We start from the raw sequence: 15,913 nt of genomic DNA on the forward strand, positions 1-15,913 counted from the left end.
GCAGGAATCCCTGTTCTTTTGGTTATAATACCATCTGGAGGATGTTTAGGGAAAAGTACATGTTCGTATGCAAAGGTGCTCAACCTCTCAGCAATGTCTTCCTGAATGTAGCTTGGGAGCTAAGCACCACATGGGATTGTTAATCTTAGTTCTGCAAAGGGAATTGGGAAGACAGGAGTGAAAAACTGAGGGGTTTTTTTTTTGGGGGGGGGATTTGAGGGGAGATTTAAAATGAGAAAATCTCCAGATTGCTACAGGCTCTAAAATACTAAGCTGTGTCCTATACCCAGCTGATGCAAGGCTGGTTTTTCTCATGATAGCCCTTCCACTCACTGGATCTGAAATTCAGGGCTTTCCAGAAGCCGCCTCTGACTGAGGAGGTCACTGCTGAGCACATCTCTCTTTGTGGACAGAGGCCCCGTCACCTTTCCCTAGACCGTGCTCCTCTGCCGGCCAGCTCCCAGCCAGGATGTCCACATTTACATGCTCTGTATGCTCACTTGAAAACCCAGGGTGTCCAGGAGTCACTTTAGAAGATGTACAGAGCAGACGGCACTTAAAGACACATGTAAACACTCAGGGCTTTCCAAAGTAGCCCTTTCTGGAACCTTCCACATACTAAATTCAACTCAAGTCTGACCAAGCTGTAAGGCCCACTGCTGAGTAGTTCTTTCTTCTCCTCCACTGCCTTCACACTGGGAATATATAGAGGCAGGGGTCAGGGCTCTGTCTGCATGAGGATTCTAGAAAGGGTGAACTTCATTCATGCAGATAACCAAGCCCAGTCTCCTAGAGCATTTGAAGCTCTGTGGTTGGAGGTCTTTTTGTTTTTGCCATAAAGTGAAATGGCTTCCTGCTCCTTTTGTCTTCTCCCCAGTGTACTACCTACCTTTGTCTTCACCCATTAAGCTCAGCCAGTGTTATAGCAAGTACATGGGTTGGTGATCTTCCCAGATCTCCCCAAAGTAGGAGGAATGCCCCAAATCCAGGTGACACAAGAATGCTTTATTATGGGGGGTTGGGCAGTAGCACAGTGGGTTAAGCACGCATGGCGCAAAGCTTAAGGACCGGCGCAAGGATCCCGGTTCAAGCCCCCAGCTCCCCACCTGCAGGGGAGTCGCTTCACAGGTGGTGAAGCAGGTCTGCAGGTGTCTTTCTCTTCCCCTCTCTGTCTTCCCCTCCTCTCTCCATTTCTCTCTGTCCTATCCAACAATAACATCAGTAACAATAATAATAGCCACAACAATGATAAAAGCAACAAGGGCAACAAAAGGGAAAAAAGAATAGCCTCCAGGAGCAGTAGATTTGTGGTGCAGGCACCCAACCCAGCAATAACCCTGGAGCCCCCCCCCCAAAAAAAAAAAAGAGAAGGAAAAAAAAAGAAGCTTTGTTATTGCCCCTGCCACTGCCTGAGTCTTCCTGATTCCCGCCAAGTCCGAGCTCTGAGAGGAAGTGCTGGGCCTGTGTGAGTGAGTGGACGACACATTCACAGATGGGCTTGGGGCATATCAGTGTTGGAGCTAAAAGTGGAGCTTACGTTAAAGGCCTGGTTATTGAGTGGCAAAGTATGACTTAGCCTAATGGTCCTGCTGCCACAAATGAATATGTCATGGGAGATTCGGAAAAAGAGAGCTGGCAATGATAGCAAGCATGTTCCCAGCACAGGGTCCCAGGACTTCACATGGGAATGACAGGCAAACTGCCAGGCTGAGTGGCAGAGACCATAGAAGGTGCCCTGTGGCAGACTCCAGGTAAAAATCGCAAGCAGTCTGGCTTGTGACACCCCCACCGGTAACATCATTGTAGAAAATGACAATATTTTCTCCTGAACAACTCTGCAGACAATAACAGCCTTCCCTTTAGGAATTTGTGAGGCTCACACCAGTTTCTAAAATGACTCATTTGAATGAGCAAAATGCTTTATACTTGAGGAGAAAGCAAAGCCAAAAGAGAAACAGAAAAAGAAACTCGGGGTGACAGGTTACTGATCAGTTGCATCAGTAAAGCCAAAGGAGAGAGCAACTGTATTTTCCTGCCCCCCACCAAAGAAAAAATTCTTAACCGTTTTTCTTTGACACTAAACAAATATACCTCATGACTTTATAAAAGAGAGAGAGAGAGAGAGAGCCTTTACCAAATATGGAATTGAGAAGCAAAAGGGTTAGGGTCAGACGGTAGCACAACGGGTTAAGCGCACATGGTGCAAAGCACAAGGACTGGTGTAAGTATCGAGCCCCCCGGCTCCTCACCTGCAGGGGAATCGCTTAACAGGCAGTGAAGCAGGTCTGCAGGTGTCTTTCTCTCCCCCTCTCTGTCTTCCCCTCCTCTCTCCATTTCTCTCTGTCCTATCCAGCAACAAACAACAACAACAATAACTACAACAAGGCTACAACAACAAGAGCAACAAAAGGGGTGAAAAAAGGGGGGCCATTAGGAGCAGTGGATTCGTGGTGCAGGTACTGAGCCCCAGCAATAACCCTGGAGGCAAAAAAAAAATCATTATCTTCCCAGTGCTTTTCCTTTGTGTGCTTCATCGATGTTGGTGTTATTTTTCCCTCTTAAAACTTGTAAAAGTGGGTTCTTTTCTCAGTCAGTTGTGTCATTTGCGCCTGACATTTCAGAAATCTCCTAAATTTGGGGTCTGGGTATAGATTTTTCCTAAAGCAGGAACAAGGGAAAAGTGACTTTTTCTTTTTCACTTTTCTTCTTTAACTATAACTGTTTTCCATTTTACCCCCACTGTCTAGAAATACACAAATCTAAAATTTAGTCATGATAGTAGGTTATGGATGGCCATCAGAAGGTTGAGTCTCATACCAGTGTCAAAAATGGTTTATAATCTCACAGAAGATAAACCAGACCTTCCACCTTCTGCAGCCCACAACGACCCTGGGTCCATGCTCCCAGAGGGATAGAGAATGGGAAAGCTATCAGAGGAGGGGGTGGGATATGGAGATCGGGTGTTGGGAATTGTGTGGAACTGTACCCCTCTTATCCTATGGTTTTGTTAATGTCTCCTTTCTTAAATATAAATAAATAAATAAATAAATAAAAAGATGGTGACTGAGAAGGCAGATTGGGGGGCGACTCAGGATAGTGGGGCCTAGCAGCCTGTGGTGAAAGAGGATGTCATTTCAGTGGGGGTGAGGTGTGCTGACACCTATGTTGGGGAGATGTGGAACTGTGCCCCTGTGACAAGATGGAAGGGGGGGGGCACAGCAATCCTATAAATCATTTCCTCAACAAAATGAGACTGAATTTGAGAAAAGCTAGGGCTGAAAGGGTCTGTCAGTTGTTGAAGGAAGAGTGCTCTGCTGACCACTCCCTTGAGAGCACCTGGTCTGAAATTTCAAAATGAAGGCAGGCAGGGCTGGGTAGACAGACTTTCAAGCCTGCAGCTCAGGGTCCCAAGTTCAATCCCAGACAACACCAGAAGCCAGAGCTGAGCAGTGTTTTGAAAATAAACAAAATGACAGTTTCTGCTCAGAACATTCCCTTCCCCATCCCGACACACACACACACCACCCCACTCCCCAGCTCCAAGGGAAAAGGATTAGGATGTTGGTGACGCAGGACAGTACATCAAGGGACTGCCACCCTCCCAGTGTTGTGGGATGCACATGGTGAGATGCCACCCACAAGACTCTGACTTCTCCCCATACCCGGGTCCTCACCCTGAGCACAGACCCTTTCTGCAAATGTGCTAATAGGCCTTGCTAGAATGTTCTCTAACCTCCCATCTGTCACTTTTGAGCAGACCTGATTGGCAAGCACTTTAACAACTGACAGCTGTTCTTGCTTATTGATATGCAGATTTATGCTAATTTATATGAACAATAAGGCACAAAATTACCTAAGGTGAACATTAAATTAAATTTTCATGCCCTTCTCCTTATAAATATTTTTTTCTAATGTTAACTTTCCAGTAGGCCTACTGCACATCTGTTAGCTACAGCCCTCCTCTGTTGGAAGGTTTCCTTTTTCCAGTAATGAATGAAAAGTCAAAGTCCTGTGTCCCCACCTCCCCCCCCCCACATCTTGATCTTGACCTACCATTAGGTTCCAAATAACTTATTCAATGTTTGGTGTCTTTGCTCACCCAGTCATCACCTAGGTTTTGAGAGGTATCCTACTGAGCAGAGCACCTCCTGATGTTGAATAGGTTGTTTTCCCTCCTCAGAAATGATTGTCAAACCAGAAGCCATTCCCCACCCAACGCCACCACCCACCCATTCTCCCACTGGTGCCCTTGAAGGATTGCTGGTTGGGTGTCTGGGGCAAGAGAAAGCAGGGCTAGTAGGTGTGGAAGGAGGGGTGCCTGTGAAGGGAGCTGGGAGCAAAAGATAGGATGTGTTCACACACCCGTGAAGGAAACGGCAAGAACCAGAACTGTAGGTTCACAGTGAGGGAAAACCACTGCCCCTTCAGCTGGCCTGTACTCGAATGGTCCTAGTGGACCCCCACATACACAAGGTGAAAAGGAGAGGATGTGCACCTGGATAGGAGCAGGCCAGGTGTGAAGTGGTAGTCACAGGGGGGAGGGGGCCTGGTACAGTTCTGCACTGCTTTCCTGACCTAGGGGAATGTCTTTTCCAGAAACTTTTAGCTAACCCCTTCACTAAGATGGATGGTAGAGGCCACAGTGCGAGAGTGAGGGTCTCTGCTACGAGACCTCTGGGGGCAGGAGACCAAACCACATCCGAGACTGTGCTGTTCCCTGGAAAGCTCCAGAACACTGACCTATGAAATCTCCACTGTCCCTGTGATGTGGGAGGTGAGAGCCATGAGACCGTGGCTAGTCACAGGGAGGGGATCTGAGCCCGACCTTGGGCCTCTGCCCAGTCAAGCAGGACACATGACAGTGGACTCAGGACGTGTCCTTCCTTGTCCCACTATCTCCTTGCTGCTTCTCTCTTGATTGGTTGGAGATGGGGCAGGTAGGCAGGTGGATGGTGGTCTAGTGGGCATGTCTGCTCTGTTGTCCTTTCTGCTGCTTGTGTCCTCATTACAACCCCAACTCTGCACCTCTGGTTCAGGAGAAAACTGGGCTCTCTTCAGTCAGCAAGACAGCTCATGTGGGAGGGCAGAGCTTTGTCTTGTCAGCCCCCACCACACTGGGGGAAGCTTCTGTGCTGTGATGTCTTTTCCCTCTGTCTCTCTGTCAGTTTATTTCTGAAAAGGTCAGCCCAGAAGCATGAAACACCAGCAACAATGAAATCAAAAGACTTGTCCCTCTCCTTATAGCTCTCACCTGAGTGTTATGTGCAACACGCAAAACACAACACACACACACACACACACACACACACACAGTCCCATCACCTTTCAAGGAGCTCCCAGTCAAGAGCCCCAGATTCAGAGCTGAGAGAGGGAGGCTGTAGGGCAAGCTGCTCATGTTGAAAAAGAGATGTGTCCCTTCACTGAGAACCAGGACATCACTGGCAACAGAATGGCCCTATGCTGGGAGTGAAGGGACAGGAAATCAGATGATGGAAGAAGGAGAATGACTAGGTGATTCAGATCGGGGTGCAAGATGGAGGCGTAAGTACTTGCTAGCTCAGTGCTCAGCTAGTAATGAATATGGCAAATCCCATTCGCTGTACCTCAGACCCAGCAAAGAGCAGCAGTCGACATGGGGTCAGACCAAGGCTTCCATTAAGCAGGATGGGCCTCATGGGGCCTTCCTCTGCCCTCTCTGTGGCTCATGCTGTCTGTCTTCCTCCACAGGCATGAATGCTTTACAGCTGCAGAACCTGGCCACGCTGGCAGCTGCAGCAGCCGCAGCCCAGACCTCAGCCACCACCACCAACGCCAACCCTCTTTCTACCACGAGCAGCGCCCTGGGAGCCCTCACAAGCCCTGGTAAGGCAGCAGGCCTATCCCTGTGTCCAGGGAACATAGGTATTTTGGGTAGAAAATGCCAGCCATCTGTCAGTCCTCACTAGCATTTCACCATCCTGAAGCCTTTCACTCTTAGTCACCTTGTTTTTCTCTTGTCGTTGTTGCCTTCTTAACAATTTAAGAATTCTCTGTTAAATCCCAAAGCCCTGTTTCCCTATGTCAGACTCCACACCAGCTCCCACATTTGGTTTTAAGACCACTCCCAACACACATAACAGCTGGAGGGGACCATCTTTGTGGCTCCATGATGCTCTCGTTCTGGGTGAGATGTGATTGGAAGTCTTTCTTTCCCTCAGAAATCTGATTGCTTAGCTACCACAATTGGCTTGTTTCAGAACCTGTGGCTGGCTTCTCTCAGCCTTGGTAGATGAGCTCACCTCCCTCTCTGAAACATGAAGGAGTTGGCCTGGGCCAGCTCCACACTTCCTTCCAACTTCACAAATCCCACGACCCTCTGTACTCCCAAATAGCTATAGCTAAGTGTCAAAAAAACTTTTTTGTAACTGCAGGGTTTTCTTTCAGAAAATAGGAAGTGAAAGCTTTGTGGGGGGGGGGGGGGAAGAGGGAACTCCCCAAGCTGGAGGCCTGCTGGAGGAACACAGCCATCAGTTTGTTTATAAAAAATCCTATACCTAATACATTTCCCTCTGTGTAGTTTTGAGGGAGAAACCAAAAAGATCTTTAGGAGAATTCAGGAGATGGATCTGTTTATGGAACATTAGCCATATTCTCCTGGCAGCCTTACATAGGTGCACTGATTTCATTTACCCTGTGCAGTTAAAAATCAACTTTAAATCACTTTTCACACAAATTTAAGTTACACCTCTTTTGCAGTACATAAGTTTAGTTTAAGCTAATCTTTTAGTGACCCATGAAGATTTTTCTTTTTTTTTAACTAGAGCACTGCTCAGCCCTGGCTTATAGTAGAGTAGGGGATTTCAACCTTGGCCTTCATCTATTGAGAAATCATCAGCAAATGGCCAAATCCTTAGTCATAATGTAGAAGAAAGAGGAGTCAGAGTATGGTTTGGACCATCAGCCCTTAACAAATTAAAGCTATGTCTGTGTTCAAATTAGCCTGCTCTTCCTAAGACAGACTGTTACTCTAAGTGGACAGTCATGATGAGAGTATATTGCCTCTAGTTTGCTCGTGAGGGTTCATTTGACTTTATTAAACTAGACTGATCAACTGTGTGGTTTGGGTTGGAATGTGCCTTGGCTGTGGGGAGTCAAAATGAGTACCAGAACACTGCATTCTTCTTTTAGAGAATATTAATTTTAGAAGTCAAATGTAAAGCAGGTACGAGATGACTAGTGGCTAAGGTCATACATAAAAGGTATTAATAGGGAGTCAGGCAGTAGCGCAGCGGGTTAAGCGTACATGGCACAAAGTGCAAGGACCAGCATAAGGATCCCGGTTCAAGTTTCAAACCTGCAGGGAAATTACTTCACAGGCAGTGAAGCAAGTCTGCAGTGGTCTATCTTTCTCTCCTCTCTGTCTTCCCCTCTTTTCTCCATTTTTCTCTGACCTATCTAACAATGACGACATCAATAACAACAACAGTAAAAAACAAGGGAAAATAAATATTTTTTAAAAAATTTTTTAAAGGTATTAATAGTGTCCAGCTTGTGTTAGGCACTGCCTTATACAAAAAGCAGATGGGTGTGTGTCCACCTATGTGATAGGCAAAGCCATGGCCAAAGGAGGTCAGTTGAGAGTGAGGCCCATGTGGTAGTAACAGAGGATGCTGCTACCTTCTCACAAGGTGGAGCTCTCCAGGCACCTGGGACGGGTCTTCTTCCCGCCCTCCACAGAATACCTTTCCCTTAGCATGGTCTCTGCTAGGTTCTACAAACAGCAGCAGGACCAGAAGTGATTTTTCTTTTCTTCATGGAGAATCTTATCACATGATAGCTGAGAATCTTTCATTAAATTTCCGAACGGAGGCCACAGAAATGGTTTAAGTACACATCTCCATTATTTTTCATAAATATGACTAAAAACTGGCATTGAGGTAAATTCTTAGTTTTTCATTTCCATCATGGATGTTTTCAAAGTCACAGAAAATGTGGTTGGTCAAATTTGAGACCCTCCACTCCATCAAAGCAAAGTCCTATGAAGTAGTTAAGCAACAGTTGTCATAGCCAGAGCCACTAGTGACTCTGTGTGAAGCAGCAGAACTTACTGCCGTGCCTGTGGCTAGGCAGGTATAGAGCCCCAGCCCACAGCTCCTCACTATACCCTGTTTTGTTTTGTTATTTAAAAATGATAAGCAAGACATAGGCTAAGAGGGGTACAATTCTTACCACCAGAGTTCCATATCCTATCCCCTCCATTGGAAGCTTTCCTGTTCTTTATCCCTCTGGGAGCATGCAGTCAGCATCATTACAAGATGCAGAAGGTGGAAAGTCTGCCTTCTGTAATTGCCTCTCCGCTGAACATGGGCGTTGGCAGGTCAATCCATGCTCCCAGCCTGTTTCTCTTTCCCTAGTGGCAGGGCTCTGGGGAGGTGGGGTTCCAGGGCACATCGGTGAAGTCAGGCTGGTATCACAGTAGTCATAGCTAGGAACATTCTAGGCTGCTGCTCATTGTAGGACCACGTCTTCCTGGAGTGGGAGAGTATGCCGACCCAACATTGTACCCTGTTTTAAAATATGCCTCTTAGGCTTCAGTCTGATCCATCTTGAACAGGAAGGGACAACTCAATCCCCCAGCCTATTAATTTTTCTAATAATTGTCAATCTATCATTTCAGTTTCGCATACCCAGAACAGTATCCCTACAGCAGTATTAGAAATAATTTTAAACACTCTATGCTTTAAAACATGAAAGATTAAGCTTTAATTTTTTGTTTAAAAAAATCCCTATAGGCAATAAATACGTCCCTTTGTCTCATGGCCTTGAAATAAAAATTAAAATAGTTTAAATTGCCCATGGTTAGAATAAGTGTTCCATGCAATTATCAGATAGCAGTGAGTAAAATTAGAAATTAAATCATGAAAGATTAAAAACCAGGTAAATGCATATTATGACTTTTATGAGTTTCTCAGGGGTTCTTGAAACCTAATGTAATTGTTTCTTTTATTTTGATATGATAATTTTCCTTTGTTTACCTTTAATCTCCTACTTAGTTAATTAATTCTTGGGTCATTTCTTGTTACCCAATTCTGAACCTGTTTTTGAGGCATGTGTTTCTGGATTGGGATAAAGAGGCAAAGTGCCCAGAGGCATGCAGCTAGATCTTAAAGGTAATTTTTTTTCATTGAAATACTTGTCTTGCCATCAGTCTATCACCTGATAGACCCTCCTTGGCATTTTCATTCTAAAACAAGGTATGTCCATGTGCCACTGGCCTTCTTTTTCCTTAAGATGTTTCAATATTCTCCAAGCATTCCTGAAAGGGCTGTCGGTCAGGTGCAGACGTCAGGGCAGGAGATGACGTGTTTTTGTCACGAAGTGCATGGTGCTCTAGGAAGCTCAGCAGCTTTCTCCCACCCCATGCTGGCTTTTCAAACTCTCGCAGAACTCTGACTAGCAGCTATGAGGGTCTTCCCTGCTGTGGCATCCACCTGACTCTTTCGTCACTGTGGCACAATCTTGAGCCTGTTTCTAGTAGATGGAAAGTGTTTGAAAACTTGAAAGTAACAAACAAGCTCAGTGTAGCCATGTCTGCTGGGAGAGCTTAACTTGAAGGCTAGTGTGACTTTGAAAGGTAAAGTGGAAAACCGTTAAATGCATCACACTCAGGAATAGCAGAAAAATGTAGAATGTGGCTATGGCCACCACAGGGCTCCAGAAGTCAGTGAAGAGCCTCTGATGGATTTGTATTTTTAAGTTTTATCTAATTGATTTGACATGAGAGAAAGAAAAGAATCCATATGGTGTATGGATCAAACTGGGATCCTAAGGAATGCAAGTCCTGTGCTCTACCAGTGAAGCTGTCTCCTTGTCATGGTGGGATTGGCTAATGAGGGAGGTGCAGAAGACAAAAGCATCTGGGGTTTTTTTTTTTTTAATTTTTTTATTGGGGAATTAATGTTTTACATTCAACAGTAAATACAATAGTTTGTACATGCATAACATTTCCCAGTTTTCCATATAACAATACAACCCCCACCAGGTCCTCTGTCATCCTTCTTGGACCTGTATTTCCCTCCCCACCCACCCCAGAGTCTTTTACTTTGGTGCAATATGCCAATTCCAGTTCAGGTTCTACTTGTGTTTTCTCTTCTGATCTTGTTTCAACTTCTGCCTGAGAGTGAGATCATCCCATATTCATCCTTCTGTTTCTGACTTATTTTACTTAATGTGAATTTTTCAAGGTCCATCCAAGATCGGCTGAAAACAGTGAAGTCACCATTTTTTATAGCTGAGTAGTATTCCATTGTGTATATAGACCACAACTTGCTCAGCCACTCCATCTGTTGTTGGACACCTGGGCTGCTTTCAGGTGTTGACTATTACAAATTGTGCTGCTAAGAACATATGTGTACTCCCCACATGCAGAGGAGTCACTTAACAGGCGGTGAAGCAGGTTTGCTGATGTCTGTCTTTCTCTCCCCCTGTCTTCACCTCCTCTCTCCATTTCTCTCTCTCCTATCCAACAATAACTATAACAAAAACAACAAAAGGGAAAATAAATATTAAAAAATTTTAAAAAGAACATATGTGTACACAGATCTTTTTGAATGGGTTCCTTAGGGTATATCCCGAGGAGAGAAACTGCAGGATCATAGGGTAGGTCCATTTCTAGCATTCTGAGAGTTCTCCAGACTGTTCTCCACAGAGGTTGGACCAATTTATATTCCCACCAGCAGTGTAGGAGGGTTTCTTTGACCCCACACCCTCTCCAGCATTTGCTGCTGTTACCTTTTCTGATGTATGACATTCTCACAGGAGTGAAGTGGTATCTCATTGTTGCCTTTATTTGCATTTCTCTGACCGTCAGAGACTTGGAGCATTTTTTCATGTGTTTCTCGGCCTTTTGGATCTCTTCTGTGGTGACTATTCTGTCCATATCCTCCTTGCATTTTTGGATGGGGTTATTTGTTTTCTTGTTGAGTTTGGCAAGCTCTTTATATATTCTAGTTATTAGCCTCTTGCCTGATGTATGGCATGTAAAGATCTTCTCTCATTCTGTGAGTGGTCACTTGGTTTGGGTAGTGGTTTCCTTTGCTGTGCAGAAGCTTTGGAATTTGATGTAGTCCCATAGGTTTATGCTTGCCTTAGTCTTCTTTGTAATTGGATTCGTTTCATTGAAAATGTCTTTAAAATTTATGCAGAAAAGAGTTCTGCCAATATTTTCCTCTAAGTAACTGATAGCTTGTGGTCTAACATCCAAGTCCTTGATCCACTTGGAATTTACTTTTGTATTTGGTGAAATACAGTGGTTCAGTTTCATTCTTCTGCATGTTTCAACCCATTGTTTCCAACACCATTTGTTGAAGAGACTCTGCTTTCCCCATGTAATAGTCTGGGCCCCTTTGTCAAAGATTAGATGTCCATAGGTGTGGGGCCTCATTTCTGGGCTCTCAATTCTAGTCCACTGGTCAGTGTGTCTATTCATGTTCCAGTACCAAGCAGTTTTGATGACAATGGCCCTATAATACAGTTTGAGAGCTGGGACCATGACACCTCCAGTTCTGTTCTTTTTTCTCAAGATTGTTTTGGCAATTCTAGGTCTTTTCTGGTTCCAGAAAAACATTTGCAGCATTTCTTCTATTCTCCTAAAAAATGTGCTTGGGATCTTGATGGGGATAGCATTAAATTTGTATATGGCTCTGGGTAGTATATTCATTTTGATGATGTTAATTCTTCCAACCCATGAACATGGAATATCTTCCACTTCTTTGTGTTTTTTTCAATTTCCTTGAGTAGTGACTCATAATTTTCAGTATACAAGTCTTTCACTTCTTTGGTTAGATTTACTCCTAGATATTTTATTGTTTTTGTTGCTATAGTAAAAGGAATTGATTTCTGGATTTCAATTTCTTCTTAGTGTTTGCATAGAGGAATGCTACTGACTTTTGAATGTTAATTTTATAGCCTGATATCTTACTGTATTGCCTGATGATTTCCAAAAGCTTCTTGCTGGATTCCTGAGGTTTTTCCATGTATACTATCATGTCATCTGCAAATAAGGAGAGTTTGACTTCTTCTCTTCCAATCTGTATCCCTTTAATTCCTTGCTCCTGCCGGATTGCTATGGCAAGAACTTCCAACACTATGTTGAATAGTAATGGTGATAGTGGGCAGACCTGTCTAGTACCTGATCTGAGTGGAAATGCTTCCAGTTTTTCACCATTGAGTAGGATGTTGGCTATAGGTTTGCTATATATAGACTCCACTATCTTCAGGAATTTTCCATCTGTTTCCATTTTTTGTAGTGTTTTGATCATAAAGGGATGTTGTATTTTGTCAAAGGCTTTCTCTGCATCTATTGATATGACCATGTGGTTTTTGGTCTTGCTTTTGTTGATGTGGTGGATCACATTGATTGATTTACGTATATTAAACCAACCTTGCATGCCTGGGGTAAACCCCACTTGGTCATGATGAACAGTCTTTTTGATATACTGCTGTATCCGGTTGGTTAGAATTTTGTTCAATATTTTCGCATCTATGTTCATCAGAGATAATGGTCTGGAGCATTTTTTCATGTGTTTCTCGGCCTTTTGAATCTCTTCTGTGGTGAATATCCTGTCCATGTCCTCCCCCATTTTTGGACGGGGTTATTTATTTTCTTGTTATTGAGTTTGGCAAGCTCTTTATATATGTTGGTTATTAAACTCTTGTCTGATGTATGGCATGTAAAGATCTTCTCCCATTCTGAAAGGGGTTTCTTTTGCTATGCAGAAGCTTTTTAATTTGATGTAGTCCCGTAGGTTTAAAAGCATCTCTTTTGGATGGAGCCATGTATCCACCAGTAGAATGGGATCCAGGGAAGATGTCTATAGAGAAGGTCATTTGAGGAGCCCGGTGGTCTTACATGTTGCTATGCTCAAGGATCCTGTTTCAAGCCCCCCAGTTCCCACCTACACAGGGAAATCTTCACAAGCATTCCTGCAAGTGTGTCTCTGTCCTATCAAATAAAGTAAAAATTATTTTAAAAGATAGGGGGGTTGGGCTATAGTGCAGCAGGTTAAGCTCACCTGGCACAAAACTCGAGGACCGGTGTAAGGATCCTGGTTTGGGTCCCCAGCTCCCCACCTGCAGGGTGGGTCACTTCACTAGCAGTGAAGCAGGTCTGCAGGTGTCTATCTTTCTCTCCCCCTCTCCATTTTTCCCTGTCCTATCCAACAACATCAGTACCAACAATAATAACTACAACAATGATAAAAACAAGGGCAACAACAAAGAAGGAAAAATAATAATAATAGAGGTCATCTAATCTGTGCTTGTTGAACTGAAGCACATGAGAAGAGGCCTTTCATTGAAGGGCATCTACCAAGCACTTGGCCACCTGCCAACTTCACCATAGAGACCAACTAGGACGATGGGTGGAGACATAGCCCCTGAGATCCCTATCTTAGCTATACTTGGAAGGTGAGCCATTAAGACAGGATCACCCAAGTAGAGAAGGGGGATCTGGATCAGCCACAGAGGAACTGTCACAGCTCCATAGGTCGAGAGAAAAGGGCAATGAGAGACTAACTAGACACACACCACCATCCAATGAGTCCCCATGGTGCTGCCAGAGATTAAGCCCAGGGCCTCATGCACAAAGTCCCAGTGCCACCAAGGAGAGAACGAACACAATAATAAGAAAAAAATGGGCATAGTTAATCTAGAGGAATTACAATTTTATTTCCAGAGGGTGTTCCTTAGTTTTAAAATTGTTCTCATTGAATTAAGGTTAATATGTGTGCATAATGCATACTGTTGCTTTCTTAAAAGAACATCAAAGTATCATATGTTAAAGTATCTCACTCTTATGCTCCTCTGGGCAACAGGAAATTCAGTTAAACCTGAAGTAAGTTGCAGTGATATTTTCTCTGGATCTTTTGCTCGTGCAAAAACAGGTCTCTCTTCAACATTCCTAAAACTATGAGAATATAAATACAGGAGGAAGAGCCTTTCCTCGTGTTGTTCTGCTTTAAGACTTGGTGGTTAAGATTTGTGACTCACTCCCTACACCAAAGGCAAGATGTCCTTGAAGCTATCAAGAGTCAAACATTTTTCCCTAGATGACAGTCATTTCAGCAAAACCCTGTGTTTGTGCTCTATGGGAAGCCATTTTCAAAGATGTCAGCACTGCTTAGTGCCCATGCTCACAGCTTTTTCATCCTAGAATACTGCTAGGTCACCTCTTGACCCTTGTTAACTGTGGTAGCCTAAGGAAAATCTGTCTCATAGCTTTTTATCCATCTGGTCACACTGTTCTATTGCAGGACCCAAAGCTTGGGCAAACTATCAAGGTCTTGGAGATGACCTGTCCAGGTGCCTCTTTCAGGACTCAGATGAGAGAGCAGGGGTCAAGCTCATGCCAGTTCTACCATGCCATGAAACATTAAAAAAGAGGGGGTGGGGAAGCAGGAGGAACTCTTGGGAACCAGGGTTTTCTGTTCCTAAGCTTTTCCTGAGAGGATTTCTCGATCTGTGTCCATGGCCATCTGTGAAAACAAACATCTGGACTCAGAAAGGGAGGGTTTTTGGGGTGAAATCATAAGCAGAATGTCCATGGAGAAGAGAAAAAACAGTCTCACTTTTTCTTTTTTTATTTTGATGAGACACACCTGCAGCCTTAGTGTCATTCTGAACAGGTTCACATATGCTGGTTTTAAAAACTTGACTGGCCCTGGCCCTGAACTGACCTCTATCCTGTCTTTTGCCTGTCTTCATGGGGTAAATCAGGTTACTGAAAACAAGATAGGAGATGCCTGAGGTTATTAACAAGACACGAAGTGGTTTTCCTCCACAAAATCAACTGTCCACTAGTGAGAGGTCAGACAAGCATCTAGAACTGTAAACTATAATAGTGCAGAAAACAATCATTACTTGCTGCCCACATCAATTTCTGTGCCATGTCCTAGAGAGCCAGTAAGGATTTTTTTGGCCACATGTCCCAAGCCAGATGCCTACAGTCTTTTGAATTAAAAGTGGCACAGAAGGACTGTCTAGTAGTGAGATCAGAACAACTCCAGATCTTTTCACACCAATTTTTCTTTGTATCGCCCTGTCTTCCCTCCTATCCCCAGCACTGCTCCCCCCCATCTTTCAAGGATTAAACTGAAATGAGAGGTGTTGTGGAATAATGAGACCCCCAGAGAGAAGAGACTCTGGGTACTTTGCGAATGCCCAGGACTATGATTAGTTAATAGCAGATCATGCAGAACTATTGCTTAATTAGTCTCCTCCTCACTCTTTCTGGCTGCTGGAATACAGGACCCATGATTATTGGATGCAGAATGGCCACCACCAGCCCTGGCATCCTGTGGTGGATACAGGCAGTATTCTGTGTTTATAGTTCTTTAATTTCCCAAATCACAAAACTAATATGAAGACAGATTCTTGGTGTCTCCTGTTAATTTTTTTTGTACTTTATGTAAAAAAAAAAAAAAAAAAGTCTCCAAGAAAATGGAAGGTGGGTCCCTGAGGAAAGGGATGCATCCAGCTCCTGGAAAGCAGGGGTTTCTAGGACAGACCTGTGCTAGAACAAGCTGCAGACACTGAAAGCCAAGGAGCAGGGCCTGATGCATCGAGAAGCACTGAGTCCATCATTCAAAGGCTCCTCCATCCTGGCATCTCCTATGAAATTCACCTTTTGGGGGTCGGGTGGTAGCGCAGGTGACACAAAGCACAAGGACCAGCGGAAGGATCCCGGTTTGAGTCCCTCCCCCCTCAGCTCCCCACCAGCAGGGGGGTTGCTTCACAAGCAGTGAAACAGGTCTGCAGGTGTCTCCCCCCTCCTTTCTCACTTTTTCTCTGTCCTATCCAACAACAACATCAAGGGCAACAAAAGGGAAAAAAAATGGCCTCTGGGAGCAGTGGATTCAAAATGTGGGCACTGAGC

At 44.3% G+C, this 15,913-nt stretch overlaps 1 protein-coding gene and 1 long non-coding RNA gene across 11 annotated transcripts in view; one reads left to right on the forward strand and one right to left on the reverse strand.

Moving 5' to 3' along the window:
- The window catches only part of CELF2 (CUGBP Elav-like family member 2), a 554,881-nt gene that overhangs the window by 516,994 nt on the left and 21,974 nt on the right, over positions 1–15,913 (forward strand). For all 10 annotated transcript variants that reach the window (XM_060192151.1, XM_007524613.3, XM_060192156.1 and 7 more), the window contains one exon: positions 5,728–5,862. In XM_060192151.1, coding sequence (XP_060048134.1) covers positions 5,728–5,862 — 135 coding nt within the window. The remainder of the gene's footprint in view (positions 1–5,727; positions 5,863–15,913) is intronic.
- The window catches only part of LOC132538927 (uncharacterized), a 30,200-nt gene that overhangs the window by 12,224 nt on the left and 2,063 nt on the right, over positions 1–15,913 (reverse strand). The gene's annotated exons all lie outside the window — the stretch shown is intronic.

This window comes from Erinaceus europaeus, chromosome 6 (genome assembly GCF_950295315.1).
Source record: "Erinaceus europaeus chromosome 6, mEriEur2.1, whole genome shotgun sequence".
Taxonomy (NCBI): Eukaryota; Metazoa; Chordata; class Mammalia; order Eulipotyphla; family Erinaceidae; genus Erinaceus; species Erinaceus europaeus.